General features: G+C 44.4%; 1 protein-coding gene across 1 annotated transcript in view; it reads left to right on the top strand.

The window, feature by feature from the left end:
• Window positions 1-12,966, top strand: part of creb3l1 (cAMP responsive element binding protein 3-like 1) — a 39,470-nt gene that overhangs the window by 13,808 nt on the left and 12,696 nt on the right. Inside the window, exon 2 of the mRNA XM_031900481.1 lies at window positions 12,746-12,959. Within this exon, the coding sequence (XP_031756341.1) occupies window positions 12,746-12,959 (214 nt within the window). The remainder of the gene's footprint in view (window positions 1-12,745; window positions 12,960-12,966) is intronic.

The following is a 12,966-nucleotide window of genomic DNA, read 5'->3' as shown; positions in this document are numbered from 1 at the left end:
TTAGCTTGACCAGTGACTAGGCTCAAAGTATGTTATAGAACTGCCTATTCTAAGCAACTTTTCAATTGGTCTTCATTATTTATTTCTTATAGGTTTTAATCGATTTGCCTTTTTCTCCTAACTCTTTGCAGCTTTCAAATGGGGGTCACTGACCCCATCACTGCTCAGTGAGGCTGCATTTTTTTTTGTTATTTTTTATAACTTGTTTTTTTATTCAGATGCTCCCTGGTCTCTAAGGTAATTTGGACCCTAGCAACCCAGATAGCTGCTGAAACTCCAAACCGCAGAGCTGCTGAACATAAAGTGAAATAACTAAAAAATGACTAATAATAAGACCAATTGCCAATTGTCCCACTCTCTACATCATACTAAAAGTTAATTAAAAGCACACCAGCCCAGGGCCACTGGGCAACTACCCATGGGCATATGGCCGGTTGCTGATCATGGGGTTCCAAGCAGGGAATGGAAATGACGTGGGGCATTTTGTGATATGGGGGCACCCTAAGGTTCTGGCACTCCCCAATGATACGTTTCGCGAGGCTTTAGTTCTCCTTTAAATACCCAGCTGTGTAATATGTCGGTGCTATACAGTAGTAATAAGTACCCCGGGCCTCTGTGTGCAATAAGAACAGTGCAGGTTCATTGCGTTTTCGGGGCAGAAGTCATGTTTATTTGTAGCGTCACGCCTTTGTTGGGTGGAAAGTGTTTGGAATCCACGTCCGGTTTCACTGGCACAGAGGGAAGAGGCTTTATAGAGCTGTATGGGTGCCCCCTGGGGTATATATACTGTATATATGGATATTTCTTATGTTCTGCGGCTCAGCTTCCGATTCTTCTGAACAGGAAATGTATAACAGATTCACCTAGTTCTGCCCCCCTGGGGGTACTTACTGGCAGTTCTGGAGGTGAACAGGAGAGGGGGGGCTATCGCTCTCCTACCTGATTGGCCCATCTGTGTAAATATGCCGGTTGGGTAGGCAGCAAGCCTCGGGCAGCACTGAGCATTACTTTTTTTCTACAATATAAAAATATACAAAACTTAATACAACATTGCTATTTTGCTCAGTTGGTTGCATTTCATTTACAGTTAAGCACTGAGATGTCAAAGTTAAGAGAAACATTTCCTCTCACCTGGTAACATGTAAACTAACCAATCAGCAGGCAGCTTTACTAGTCTGTTGTTTGTAAACATTCGATTGGGTGCTATGGGCAGGGACCAGTCAGGCAGTAGACAGATTCTAGCTATCTGTATAACAGAGCATTCTGTCACAGTGGCACAGATCCTATCTGATCCCCCCATTGTAAGCAGCAGTCCTGCCCTGCTTTATGGCTGAGATTCTAGCTATCTGTATAACAGAGCATTCTGTCACAGTGGCACAGATCCTATCTGATCCCCCCATTGTAAGCAGCAGTCCTGCCCTGCTTTATGGCTGAGATTCTAGCTATCTGTATAACAGAGCATTCTGTCACAGTGGCACAGATCCTATCTGATCCCCCCCATTGTAAGCAGCAGTCCTGCCCTGCTTTATGGCTGAGATTCTAGCTATCTGTATAACAGAGCATTCTGTCACAGTGGCACAGATCCTATCTGATCCCCCCATTGTAAGCAGCAGTCCTGCCCTGCTTTATGGCTGAGATTCTAGCTATCTGTATAACAGAGCATTCTGTCACAGTGGCACAGATCCTATCTGATCCCCTCATTGTAAGCAGCAGTCCTGCCCTGCTTTATGGCTGAGATTCTAGCTATCTGTATAACAGAGCATTCTGTCACAGTGGCACAGATCCTATCTGATCCCCTCATTGTAAGCAGCAATCCTGCCCTGCTTTATGGCTGAGATTCTAGCTATCTGTATAACAGAGCATTCTGTCACAGTGGCACAGATCCTATCTGATCCCCCCATTGTAAGCAGCAGTCCTGCCCTGCTTTATGGCTGAGATTCTAGCTATCTGTATAACAGAGCATTCTGTCACAGTGGCACAGATCCTATCTGATCCCCCCATTGTAAGCAGCAGTCCTGCCCTGCTTTATGGCTGAGATTCTAGCTATCTGTATAACAGAGCATTCTGTCACAGTGGCACAGATCCTATCTGATCCCCCCCATTGTAAGCAGCAGTCCTGCCCTGCTTTATGGCTGAGATTCTAGCTATCTGTATAACAGAGCATTCTGTCACAGTGGCACAGATCCTATCTGATCCCCCCATTGTAAGCAGCAGTCCTGCCCTGCTTTATGGCTGAGATTCTAGCTATCTGTATAACAGAGCATTCTGTCACAGTGGCACAGATCCTATCTGATCCCCCCATTGTAAGCAGCAGTCCTGCCCTGCTTTATGGCTGAGATTCTAGCTATCTGTATAACAGAGCATTCTGTCACAGTGGCACAGATCCTATCTGATCCCCCCATTGGAAGCAGCAGTCCTGCCCTGCTTTATGGCTGAGATTCTAGCTATCTGTATAACAGAGCATTCTGTCACAGTGGCACAGATCCTATCTGATCCCCCCATTGGAAGCAGCAGTCCTGCCCTGCTTTATGGCTGAGATTCTAGCTATCTGTATAACAGAGCATTCTGTCACAGTGGCACAGATCCTATCTGATCCCCCCATTGTAAGCAGCAGTCCTGCCCTGCTTTATGGCTGAGATTCTAGCTATCTGTATAACAGAGCATTCTGTCACAGTGGCACAGATCCTATCTGATCCCCCCCCATTGTAAGCAGCAGTCCTGCCCTGCTTTATGGCTGAGATTCTAGCTATCTGTATAACAGAGCATTCTGTCACAGTGGCACAGATCCTATCTGATCCCCCCATTGGAAGCAGCAGTCCTGCCCTAGCAGAGTTAATGGGATGAGAATGCTCAGCAGTAGAAAGGCCGCATGAAAACTGGTTATATTTAGCAACAAATTAGTTCTCAGAAGTACATAAAAAAGTACATAAAATAAAAATGAAGAATTGGAGATAATGTTCCTTGGCGTGCTCCTATCCATCCCTTTGCTTATTTTCTTGATGCTGAGAAATAGAACAATAATAATAATATATGAATCCAGATCTGGTTCTTGTGGGAGAAGCTTCCTGGCCCGGCCGCTGGGAGATACAGATATTAAACACCATTTTTTTCCCTCCATCTTTTGGCCGGAGGAGCAGGATTTCCCTAGTGAGTCACACAAACATGGAGTTGGACGGCACTCGCAGGCCTCTCTCCCCAGGTTATAGCAGCACAGCAGCTCCTACTCATGGCTCCGCTCGCTTTCATCTCTATCTGCCTGTCATGTGTATTTCTTAGAGATACCCTACAGAACTACAACTCCCAGCATCTAATGGCTATTAAAGCCCAAAATCATGAAATTATTCTCTTTGCTTACTCTGTACTATATTACATGCCTGCTGTCCTATGACTAACAAAAGGTGTGGAGTCATGAGAGGGTGGACTTAGGGTAAACTTTGTGGGTTAAGGAAAAAAAGTTTTGGTTTAAAGGGAATGTAAACCCTGCTGCGCTGCACTGCTCACCCAAACTTTACTCAGTTGTTGCTGGACTACAAATCCCAGAATAATGTAACATATAATGAAGGGTGAGGCATGCTGGGAGCTGTAGTCCAGCAACATCAGGGCTGTATTCTTAAAGCAATATCGCACAATAAAACTTTCCCCCAAATCCCCACAGCCAGCGACTGCTTTAAAATGCAAAAAATCCCCCAATGAGAATCCCAGCTGATCTGTATAAATCCGGCTCCATGTTCTCTGTTCCTGCAATTGGAGTTGGGAGCATTAAACCCAGTTTCCCAGCACTGAACAAGTCTGCCCTTATCCCCATGTCTGATTCCTGTGCCATATAATGAGGGGAAAATGCCATCATTATCTCTATATGTAAGGTACCAGCAAGGGGCCTGACACAGTGCTGGGAATCAGCATTCTCATTGGTCACTTCTTCTGCATTTATAATGAAGTTTTTATCAGTAGAATTCTCATTGGTGAATTTTCTTGCATCTATAATTAAGTTTTGTGGCAGCTTCTATAGCAAAACTAGGGGGCGCAGTGGGACAGCATCATGGCTGGGTTTGTATCCCCTTTAAAATGAGAAGAATTTGGTGATACACTTTGATATCTGACCCAGAGGCTGTGGGCACAACCAGGGATGGAAGGAGGGGTAGAGACAGAAGAGGCATGCACCTTGGGTGCAACTGGGGGGAGCAAACAGAAGATGAAGGAGAGGACATCAGCATTGATGAACGAGCAGCAATAGTGGGAATCAAAAGGCAGGGGGACTGGAGGGCAGATCTAGCAGCAGGGCAATAGGGGGCGTTGTGCAGTCAGAGTGATAGGAGAGGGGTATATGTGCAGGGCGCTGGGCCAAGAAGTATTCCCTTGGGTGCCAAAGTATTACTTGTCCCAGCTTTGGGTTAAACAGATACCACGTGAGTGCCCAAACTGTGTATGGCCCCCTTCCTATTGTTCCATAAGGTGCCCCAGCAGGTGAATGTGCCAACGTGTGCCACTGATACCCATGCTACAGAGGCATCGGTTGGGTCCTGAGGGTTGAGGCACAAAGGGAATGGGAAGAAAGTGCAAGATGCCTCTTATTATCTTATCTGTCCATCTGTCCTTCTCTTCTCTGACACCATCCAGAGGTGGGTTTAGGGTGGCACAGAGTGGGCCGTTGCCCCTTGTATAATAATAATCACCCTCATGTTCTTATGGAGCTACAACATCCCTGATTTCAGCTTTTATCCTTAGTTTTGAACCCTTTTTCTTTAGGTCTCACCGGAAAAACATAATTTCATTTTCTATTCCCCATGTCCCCCCCCCCGTGTCTCCTCTTCCCGTGTCTTCCCGTCTCCCACTGGTCTTGCTTTTCCTTGTTCTCCGTATCTTCTCTCCCCCTGAATGTCTGGGTGTGCTGCCTCTGCACACATTGCTCTGGTTATAGCGCTGGGCTTGTGTTGGCTCAGAACTGCTGCTCCTTTGATTTCTCGCCAGTTGGACCTGCCGCCGTCTCTGCCTCATCTCACTCTCTCCAGCCGAAATCTTTCCAGTTCTCTCTTACTTTTGAACTCTAGGATATTTGTGTCCCGGAAACCCTGCCATTCCAACAGGCCCCTCTCCCCCTCCGGCCCGGCCAATGTGCAGGGACCGCTAATCATGTGACAGTCAGGAGGGCGATTTCCTGAGTGGTTGGGTGGTACATACGGAATTCTGTCATTGAAGGATGTGATAAAACTTGAAATTTATTACCACTAATTAGTTAATGTCTTGTAACCCATAGCAACCAATCAGCAGGTAGCATTCACAGGTCTGATGTTTGAAGGCAGACATCTGATTGCTTGTAGAGACATACCATTTATGCAGCCTGCACAACTGCACTGCATATGGTTGCTATGGGTTACTAGACTATATAATATGTATATATATAGAGAGAGAGAGAGAGAGAGGGGAGCTGTGCTGTACACATGTTGAGCACACACTGTCAGTTCTGCACTTTGCCTGCCAAGTACCAGGTGTATTGCCCTCTGTGAGTTGGGCTGTGAGTGCTGTGCCGCCCCTGCTTGGGGCCAGATGGGGCTGCGCTTAGTGAGTATGTATGGGGATCATGCAGTGATTTTGGTGCTTGCTTTGGGGAGTCCTTTGGTTGGAAACTACAAATCCCAGAATAATGTAACATATAATGAAGAGTGAGGCATGCTGGGAGCTGTAGTCCAGCAACATCAGGGCTGTATTCTTAAAGCAATATTGCCCAATAAAACTTTCCCCCAAATCCCCACAGCCAGCGACTGCTTTAAAATGCAAAAAATCCCCCAATGAGAATCCCAGCTGATCTGTATAAATCCGGCTCCATGTTCTCTGTTCCTGCAATTGGAGTTGGGAGCATTAAACCCAGTTTCCCAGCACTGAACAAGTCTGCCCTTATCCCCATGTCTGATTCCTGTGCCATATAATGAGGGGAAAATGCCATCATTATCTCTATATGTAAGGTACCAGCAAGGGGCCTGACACAGTGCTGGGAATCAGCATTCTCATTGGTCACTTCTTCTGCATTTATAATGAAGTTTTTTATCAGTAGAATTCTCATTGGTGAATTTTCTTGCATCTATAATAATGCATTTTGGCAGCTTCTATAGCAAAACTAGGGGGCGCAGTGGGACAGCATCATGGCTGGGTTTATATCCCCTTTAAGGTCTGGTGTAAGGTATTTTTGTTGTGGTAAAGGGTTATTTGCCTTAAATGAACTTTCAGTTTTACGCAGACAGTTATATCCTGAGGAAATTTGCAGTTGCCCTTCGTTATTTTATTTTCTGGATACTGAAGGATTTAGCTGGTTTGTCAGCAGCTCTGTGGTTTGGAATTTAGCAGCTCTCTGGTTGCTAGGATCCATTTTATCCTAGCAACCAGGCAGTGGAGTGAATGAGAGGCTGGAATATGAATAGGAGGGGCCTGAAAAGAAAGATAACTAATACAGAATAACATAAACAATATAATTGTAGCCTCACAGAACAATAGGTGTTTTGGTTACTGGGGTCAGTGACCCCCATTTGAAAGATGCTAGATTTTAGGTTCTGGAGATACCAGTGAGGAATTAATGACATATAAAGTTTCTCTGCAGCTACTAGTGAGGGGGTAGTGACAGAAATAGGTTCTAGGCAGGTCCCAGTGAGGGATTAATGAGAGATACAGGTTCTAGGCAGGTGCTAGTGAGGGATTAATGAGAGATACAGGTTCTAGGTAGGTGCTAGTGAGGGATTTAAGAGAGATACAGGTTCTAGGCAGGTGCTAGTGAGGGATTAATGAGAGATACGGGTTCTAGGCAGGTCCCAGTGAGGGATTAATGAGAGATACAGGTTCTAGGCAGGTGCTAGTGAGGGATTAATGAGAGATACGGGTTCTAGGCAGGTACTAGTGAGGGATTAATGAGAGATATAGGTTCTAGGCAGGTGCTAGTGAGGGATTAATGAGAGATACGGGTTCTAGGCAGGTGCTAGTGAGGGTTTAATGAGAGATATAGGTTCTAGGCAGGTGCTAGTGAGGGATTAATGACAGATACTGGATACTGAAAAATTAATGAGAAATTAAAGATTCTAAAATGGTAATTGTGAGGGTAATTAAAGGTTACAGGTGCTAGGAAGGTACTAATGAGGGATTAATGAGGGATTAATGAGAGATATAGGTTCTAGGCAGGTGCTAGTGAGGGATTAATGACAGATACAAGTTCTAGACAGCTACTAATAACGGATTAATAAGAAATTAAAGATTCTAAAATGGAAATTGTGAGGGTAATTAAAGGTTACAGGTTCTAGGCAGGAACTAATGAGGGATTAATGACAGATACAGGTTCTAGGCAGGTACTAGTGAGGGATTAATGAGAGATATAGGTTCTAGGCAGGTGCTAGTGAGGGATTAATGAGAGATATAGGTTCTAGGTAGGTACTAGTGAGGGATTAATGAGAGATAAAGGTTCTAGGCAGATACTAGTGAGGGATTAATGAGAGATATAGGTTCTAGGCAGGTGCTAGTGAGGGATTAATGAGAGATATAGGTTCTAGGTAGGTACTAGTGAGGGATTAATGAGAGATAAAGGTTCTAGGCAGATACTAGTGAGGGATTAATGAGAGATATAGGTTCTAGGCAGGTGCTAGTGAGGGATTCATGAGAGATATAGGTTCTAGGCAGGTGCTAGTGAGGGATTAATGAGAGATATAGGTTCTAGGCAGGTACTAGTGAGGGATTAATGAGAGATAAAGGTTCTAGGCAGGTGCTAGTGAGTGAATAATGAGAGATATAGGTTCTAGGCAGGTACTAGTGAGGGATTAATGAGAGATAAAGGTTCTAGGCAGGTGCTAGTGAGGGAATAATGAGAGATATAGGTTCTAGGCAGGTGTTAGTGAGGGATTAATGAGAGATATAGGTTCTAGGCAGGTGCTAGTGAGGGATTAATGAGAGATATAGGTTCTAGGCAGGTGCTAGTGAGGGATTAATGAGAGATATATGTTCTAGGCAGGTGCTAGTGAGGGATTAATTAGAGATACGGGTTCTAGACAGGTGCTAGTGATGGATTCATGAGAGATATAGGTTCTAGGCAGGTGCTAGTGAGGGGATTAATGAGAGATACGGGTTCTAGGCAGGTACTAGTGAGGGATTAATGACAGATACTGGATCTAGGCAGGTACTAGTGAGGGATTAATCAAATATATGGGTTCTAGGTAGGTAATAGTGAAGGATTAAAGGGGTTGTTCACCTTTGCATTAACGTTTAGTATTAGGTAGAGAGTAATGTTATAAGACAGTTTACAATTGGTCTTCATTTTTTATTGTTTGTAGTTTTTTTTATTCATTTCACTTTTGGTTCAGTAACTCTCCAGTTTGGAATTTAAGCAGCTATCTGGTTGCTAGGGTTCAAATTACCTTAACAACCAGGCAGTGGTTTGAATGAGAGATTGGTATATAAATAGGAGATGATTTAAAAAGAAAAGTAAGTAATAAACAGTAACAATAACAATAAAACTGTAGCCTCACAGAGGCTGCCGGGGTCACTGACCCCCATTTGAAAGCTGGAAAGAGTCAGAAGAAGGCAAATGACTCAGAAACTATAAAAAAAAAAATAATGGAGACCAATTGAAAAGTTGCTTAGAATTGGCCATTTTATAGCATACTAAAAGGTGAACCACCCATTTAATCACAAATTCAATGTTCTATGTGAGTCCCAGGGAGGGATTATCCATAGGGTAAAGCTAGTGAAGGGTTACTGGCAAATGAAAGGTGCCGAGCTGGTGCTGATGAGGGAATACTGGCAGGCTGAATATTCTGGAAAGGAAAATGACATTATTAAAGGCACAGTGTTGGCGCTAATGAAGAATCACTGACATTTCCCATTGTGGGGAGGAGCTAGAAAGGAATTAATCCCAGATTACAGGTCCTCGCTAGTGGGGTAGAATTTTAATTATCACAAATCGCTGAACTGCATCCCAGTTCCACACATCCAGCCCCAGAAATAGCTCCGCTGGGCTGAGAGTCACATGACCCACTAAATGGCAGCTCAGTGCTGAGTGTCACAGGAATCTGAATACATATGTGTCGGTATCTGTGTCTCTTTAAAGGGCCGGTAACACCAAAAAGGAGGCATCAGGTACTGACGATTTTTTCTGACAGGTGACACATATTATTTAAAGGGGATGTAAACCCTGCTACACAGCACTGCTCAACCAAACTTTACTCAGTTGTTGCTGGACTACAAATCCCAGAATAATGTAACATATAATGAAGGTAGAGGCATGCTGGGAGCTGTAGTCCAGCAACATCAGGGCTGTATTCTTAAAGCAATATTGCACAATAAATCTTTCCCCCAAATCCCCACAGCCAGCGACTGCTTTAAATTGCGAAAAATCCCCCAATGAGAATCCCAGCTGATCTGTATAAATCCGGCTCCATGTTCTCTGTTCCTGCAATTGGAGTTGGGAGCATTAAACCCAGTTTCCCAGCACTGAACAAGTCTGCCCTTATCCCCATGTCTGATTCCTGTGCCATATAATGAGGGGAAAATGCCATCATTATCTCTATATGTAAGGTACCAGCAAGGGGCCTGACACAGTGCTGGGAATCAGCATTCTCATTGGTCACTTCTTTTTTTACTTCCCCTGTTTTCTGTCTGGTCTAACGCCACAGCCCACCCCTTTATGACACTGCCATGCCCCTTTATATCATGGCTCCACCCTTCATCCCCCCAACCCCAAATACAGTGGGTCTTATTTACTAGCAGAATTAGTGCAAAGTGGCTTATGTCATGTACAACTGACATTTGGCTGTGGGAGCACACATGATTTGGCATATTGCATGCATTTTTGTATGATTTCTATGAGTCAACTTAGGGGGCTGTTCCTGCTGAATTGTGCTTAGTACAGGGGAATCCCTATGCTGCCATAGTTTTATGGTATCTCTCTGTACAGGCTATGGGCAAACTTAGGGGGCTGTTCCTGCTGAATTGTGCTTAGTACAGGGGAAACCCTATGCTGCCATAGTTTTATGGTATCTCTCTGTACAGGCTATGGGCAAACTTAGGGGGCTGTTCCTGCTGAATTGTGCTTAGTACAGGGGAATCCCTATGTGCCATAGTTTTATGGTATCTCTCTGTACAGGCTATGAGCAAACTTAGGGGGCTGTTCATGCTGAATTGTGCTTAGTACAGGGGAATCCCTATGTTACATAGTTTTATGGTATCTCTCTGTACAGGCTATGGGCAAACTTAGGGGGCTGTTCCTGCTGAATTGTGCTTAGTACAGGGGAATCCCTATGTGCCATAGTTTTATGGTATCTCTCTGTACAGGCTATGAGCAAACTTAGGGGGCTGTTCCTGCTGAATTGTGCTTAGTACAGGGGAATCCCTATGTGCCATAGTTTTATGGTATCTCTCTGTACAGGCTATGGGCAAACTTAGGGGGCTGTTCCTGCTGAATTGTGCTTAGTACAGGGGAATCCCTATGTGCCATAGTTTTATGGTATCTCTCTGTACAGGCTATGGGCAAACTTAGGGGGCTGTTCCTGCTGAATTGTGCTTAGTACAGGGGAATCCCTATGTGCCATAGTTTTATGGTATCTCTCTGTACAGGCTATGGGCAAACTTAGGGGGCTGTTCCTGCTGAATTGTGCTTAGTACAGGGGAATCCCTATGTGCCATAGTTTTATGGTATCTCTTTGTACAGGCTATGAGCAAACGTAGGGGGGGCTGTTCCTGCTGAATTGTGCTTAGTACAGGGGAATCCCTATGTGCCATAGTTTTATGGTATCTCTCTGTACAGGCTATGAGCAAACTTAGGGGGCTGTTCCTGCTGAATTGTGCTTAGTACAAGGGGAATCCCTATGTGCCATAGTTTTATGGTATCTCTCTGTACAGGCTATGAGCAAACTTAGGGGGCTGTTCCTGCTGAATTGTGCTTATACATAGGGGAATTTTATACTGGCATAGATTTATAGTGTGAATAGCCTAACTACTACTGATGCTTACTGATGACTTTCCCCATGCCCTTTTAGTATTATTAACCTTTATTTCTATAGCACTGGCCTGTTCTGCCCACATTACAGAGATGATACAGCAGTTCCTGCACCAGCAGAGCTTACAATCTAATACTAATATATTTAATATGGTATAAAATGATATATTTTCCCAGTGCCTTCTATCCAATATTATTCCCATCTCTCCTAGTATTTATAATTTAGCTGCACTAGAAGATTAGGGCAATTGTGGGTGTGGGAGGAGTTGTTGTTATTGTTGTTGTTGTTATTGTTGTTGTATTTGCATGCTATGATTTGCGGTACATACGGTACATGTTGCACTCTGAATGCAAACACCCTGCGCTGCTTTTCCGACTCACTAACAGCGACTGCTCCATTCTAACCCTGCACTCCCGGGCTCTGTGGCCAGACATAAGGCTCCACTAACTTTCACTTTTTTTGCATGCTCCTCTCCCATTGGCTCAGAGCCGTCAGTAACCAGCCAATCCAGCTTCCTGATCTCATGCTGGCTTTACTAGCACTCAGAATTAACCCCTTGCCGACTGCTACAGGAGGTGTTTTTATTATGGGAACAGATGGTGCCATAAAATGCCTCAGAGCTCATTCAGATTCTGGACATGGGAACTATTAACTGCTGTCCCTTCCGCAGAGATGGGTTTATTTAATGTACAGAAAAGCGCGGCGTGGGCGAACTCACTGGCACGGCAGGGGTTAATTCACTGCTGGGGAGCAGGATATTAGCGGCCAAGCGGTTATTATACCAAACTGCAATATAGTAATAAAATGAGATTGTTTTGTACACATTCCTGGCCTGCATAATGTATTCACATGAGATGTTTCTAGTAGACACCAGTTAGGGGGGGGGAATGTCTGTCTGCTCATAATACAGATATATATATATGTGTGTGTGTGCAGTGCCCAAGGATTTACAGCAGCAGCATGAATGGAATTAGAACTTGCATTTTGGAAATCATAATGGAAGCCATGTTTGTGCCATGCCCTCTGCTTGAACCTTTTAGTGACTGCTAATATCCTTATCATTTACATTAGGGGGTACATTATCCCTTATAATACATGAGTGATACTCAGAGTTCCCTGTATAACTCAGCCTGCAGCCTTGTGCCTTTATATGGGGGGCACAGAACCCCTCAGTGACTGCTAATATCCTTATCATTTACAGTAGGGGGTACATTATCCCTTATAATACATGAGTGATACTCAGAGTTCCCTGTATAACTCAGCCTGTAGCCTTGTGCCTTTATATGGGCACAGAACCCCTCAGTGACTGCTAATATCCTTATCATTTACAGTAGGGGGTACATTATCCCTTATAATACATGAGTGATACTCAGAGTTCCCTGTATAACTCAGCCTGCAGCCTTGTGCCTTTATATGGGCACAGAACCCCTCAGTGACTGCTAATATCCTTATCATTTACAGTAGGGGGTACATTATCCCTTATAATACATGAGTGATACTCAGAGTTCCCTGTATAACTCAGCCTGCAGCCTTGTGCCTTTATATGGGCACAGAACCCCTCAGTGACTGCTAATATCCTTATCATTTACAGTAGGGGGTACATTATCCCTTATAATACATGAGAGATGCTGGCCCTGATTAAGGCCATACAAGAATAACAGGACTGGCCTGCAGCTGAATTAGATGGGTGAATAAGTAGCCGCTTGGGTACATATCTGCCATAATGTTCTATATTTAAGTCTCTGTATGTTTATTCTCACTTCTCCCCATTTCCCCCCTAGCACTTCTCAGAAGCTCTTGATGACTTCTCCAATGAGCTATTTAACAGTTTTTTCGATGACCCGCCCTTACTGGACCGAGACTCCTTACTCGACATGGATGTGGAGAGCCCATCGCCACCTATCCAAGCCGAACACAGCTACTCATTGAGTGGAGACTCAGCCCCTCAGAGCCCTGCCCTCACCATCAAGGAGGAGGATGAAGAAAGTCCGACCGGTTAGTG

The sequence above is a fragment of the Xenopus tropicalis genome, chromosome 4, assembly GCF_000004195.4.
Source record: "Xenopus tropicalis strain Nigerian chromosome 4, UCB_Xtro_10.0, whole genome shotgun sequence".
Classification (NCBI taxonomy): Eukaryota; Metazoa; Chordata; class Amphibia; order Anura; family Pipidae; genus Xenopus; species Xenopus tropicalis.
Note: the sequence above shows the minus strand (reverse complement) of the source record. Positions and strands in the feature narration are given on the sequence as shown.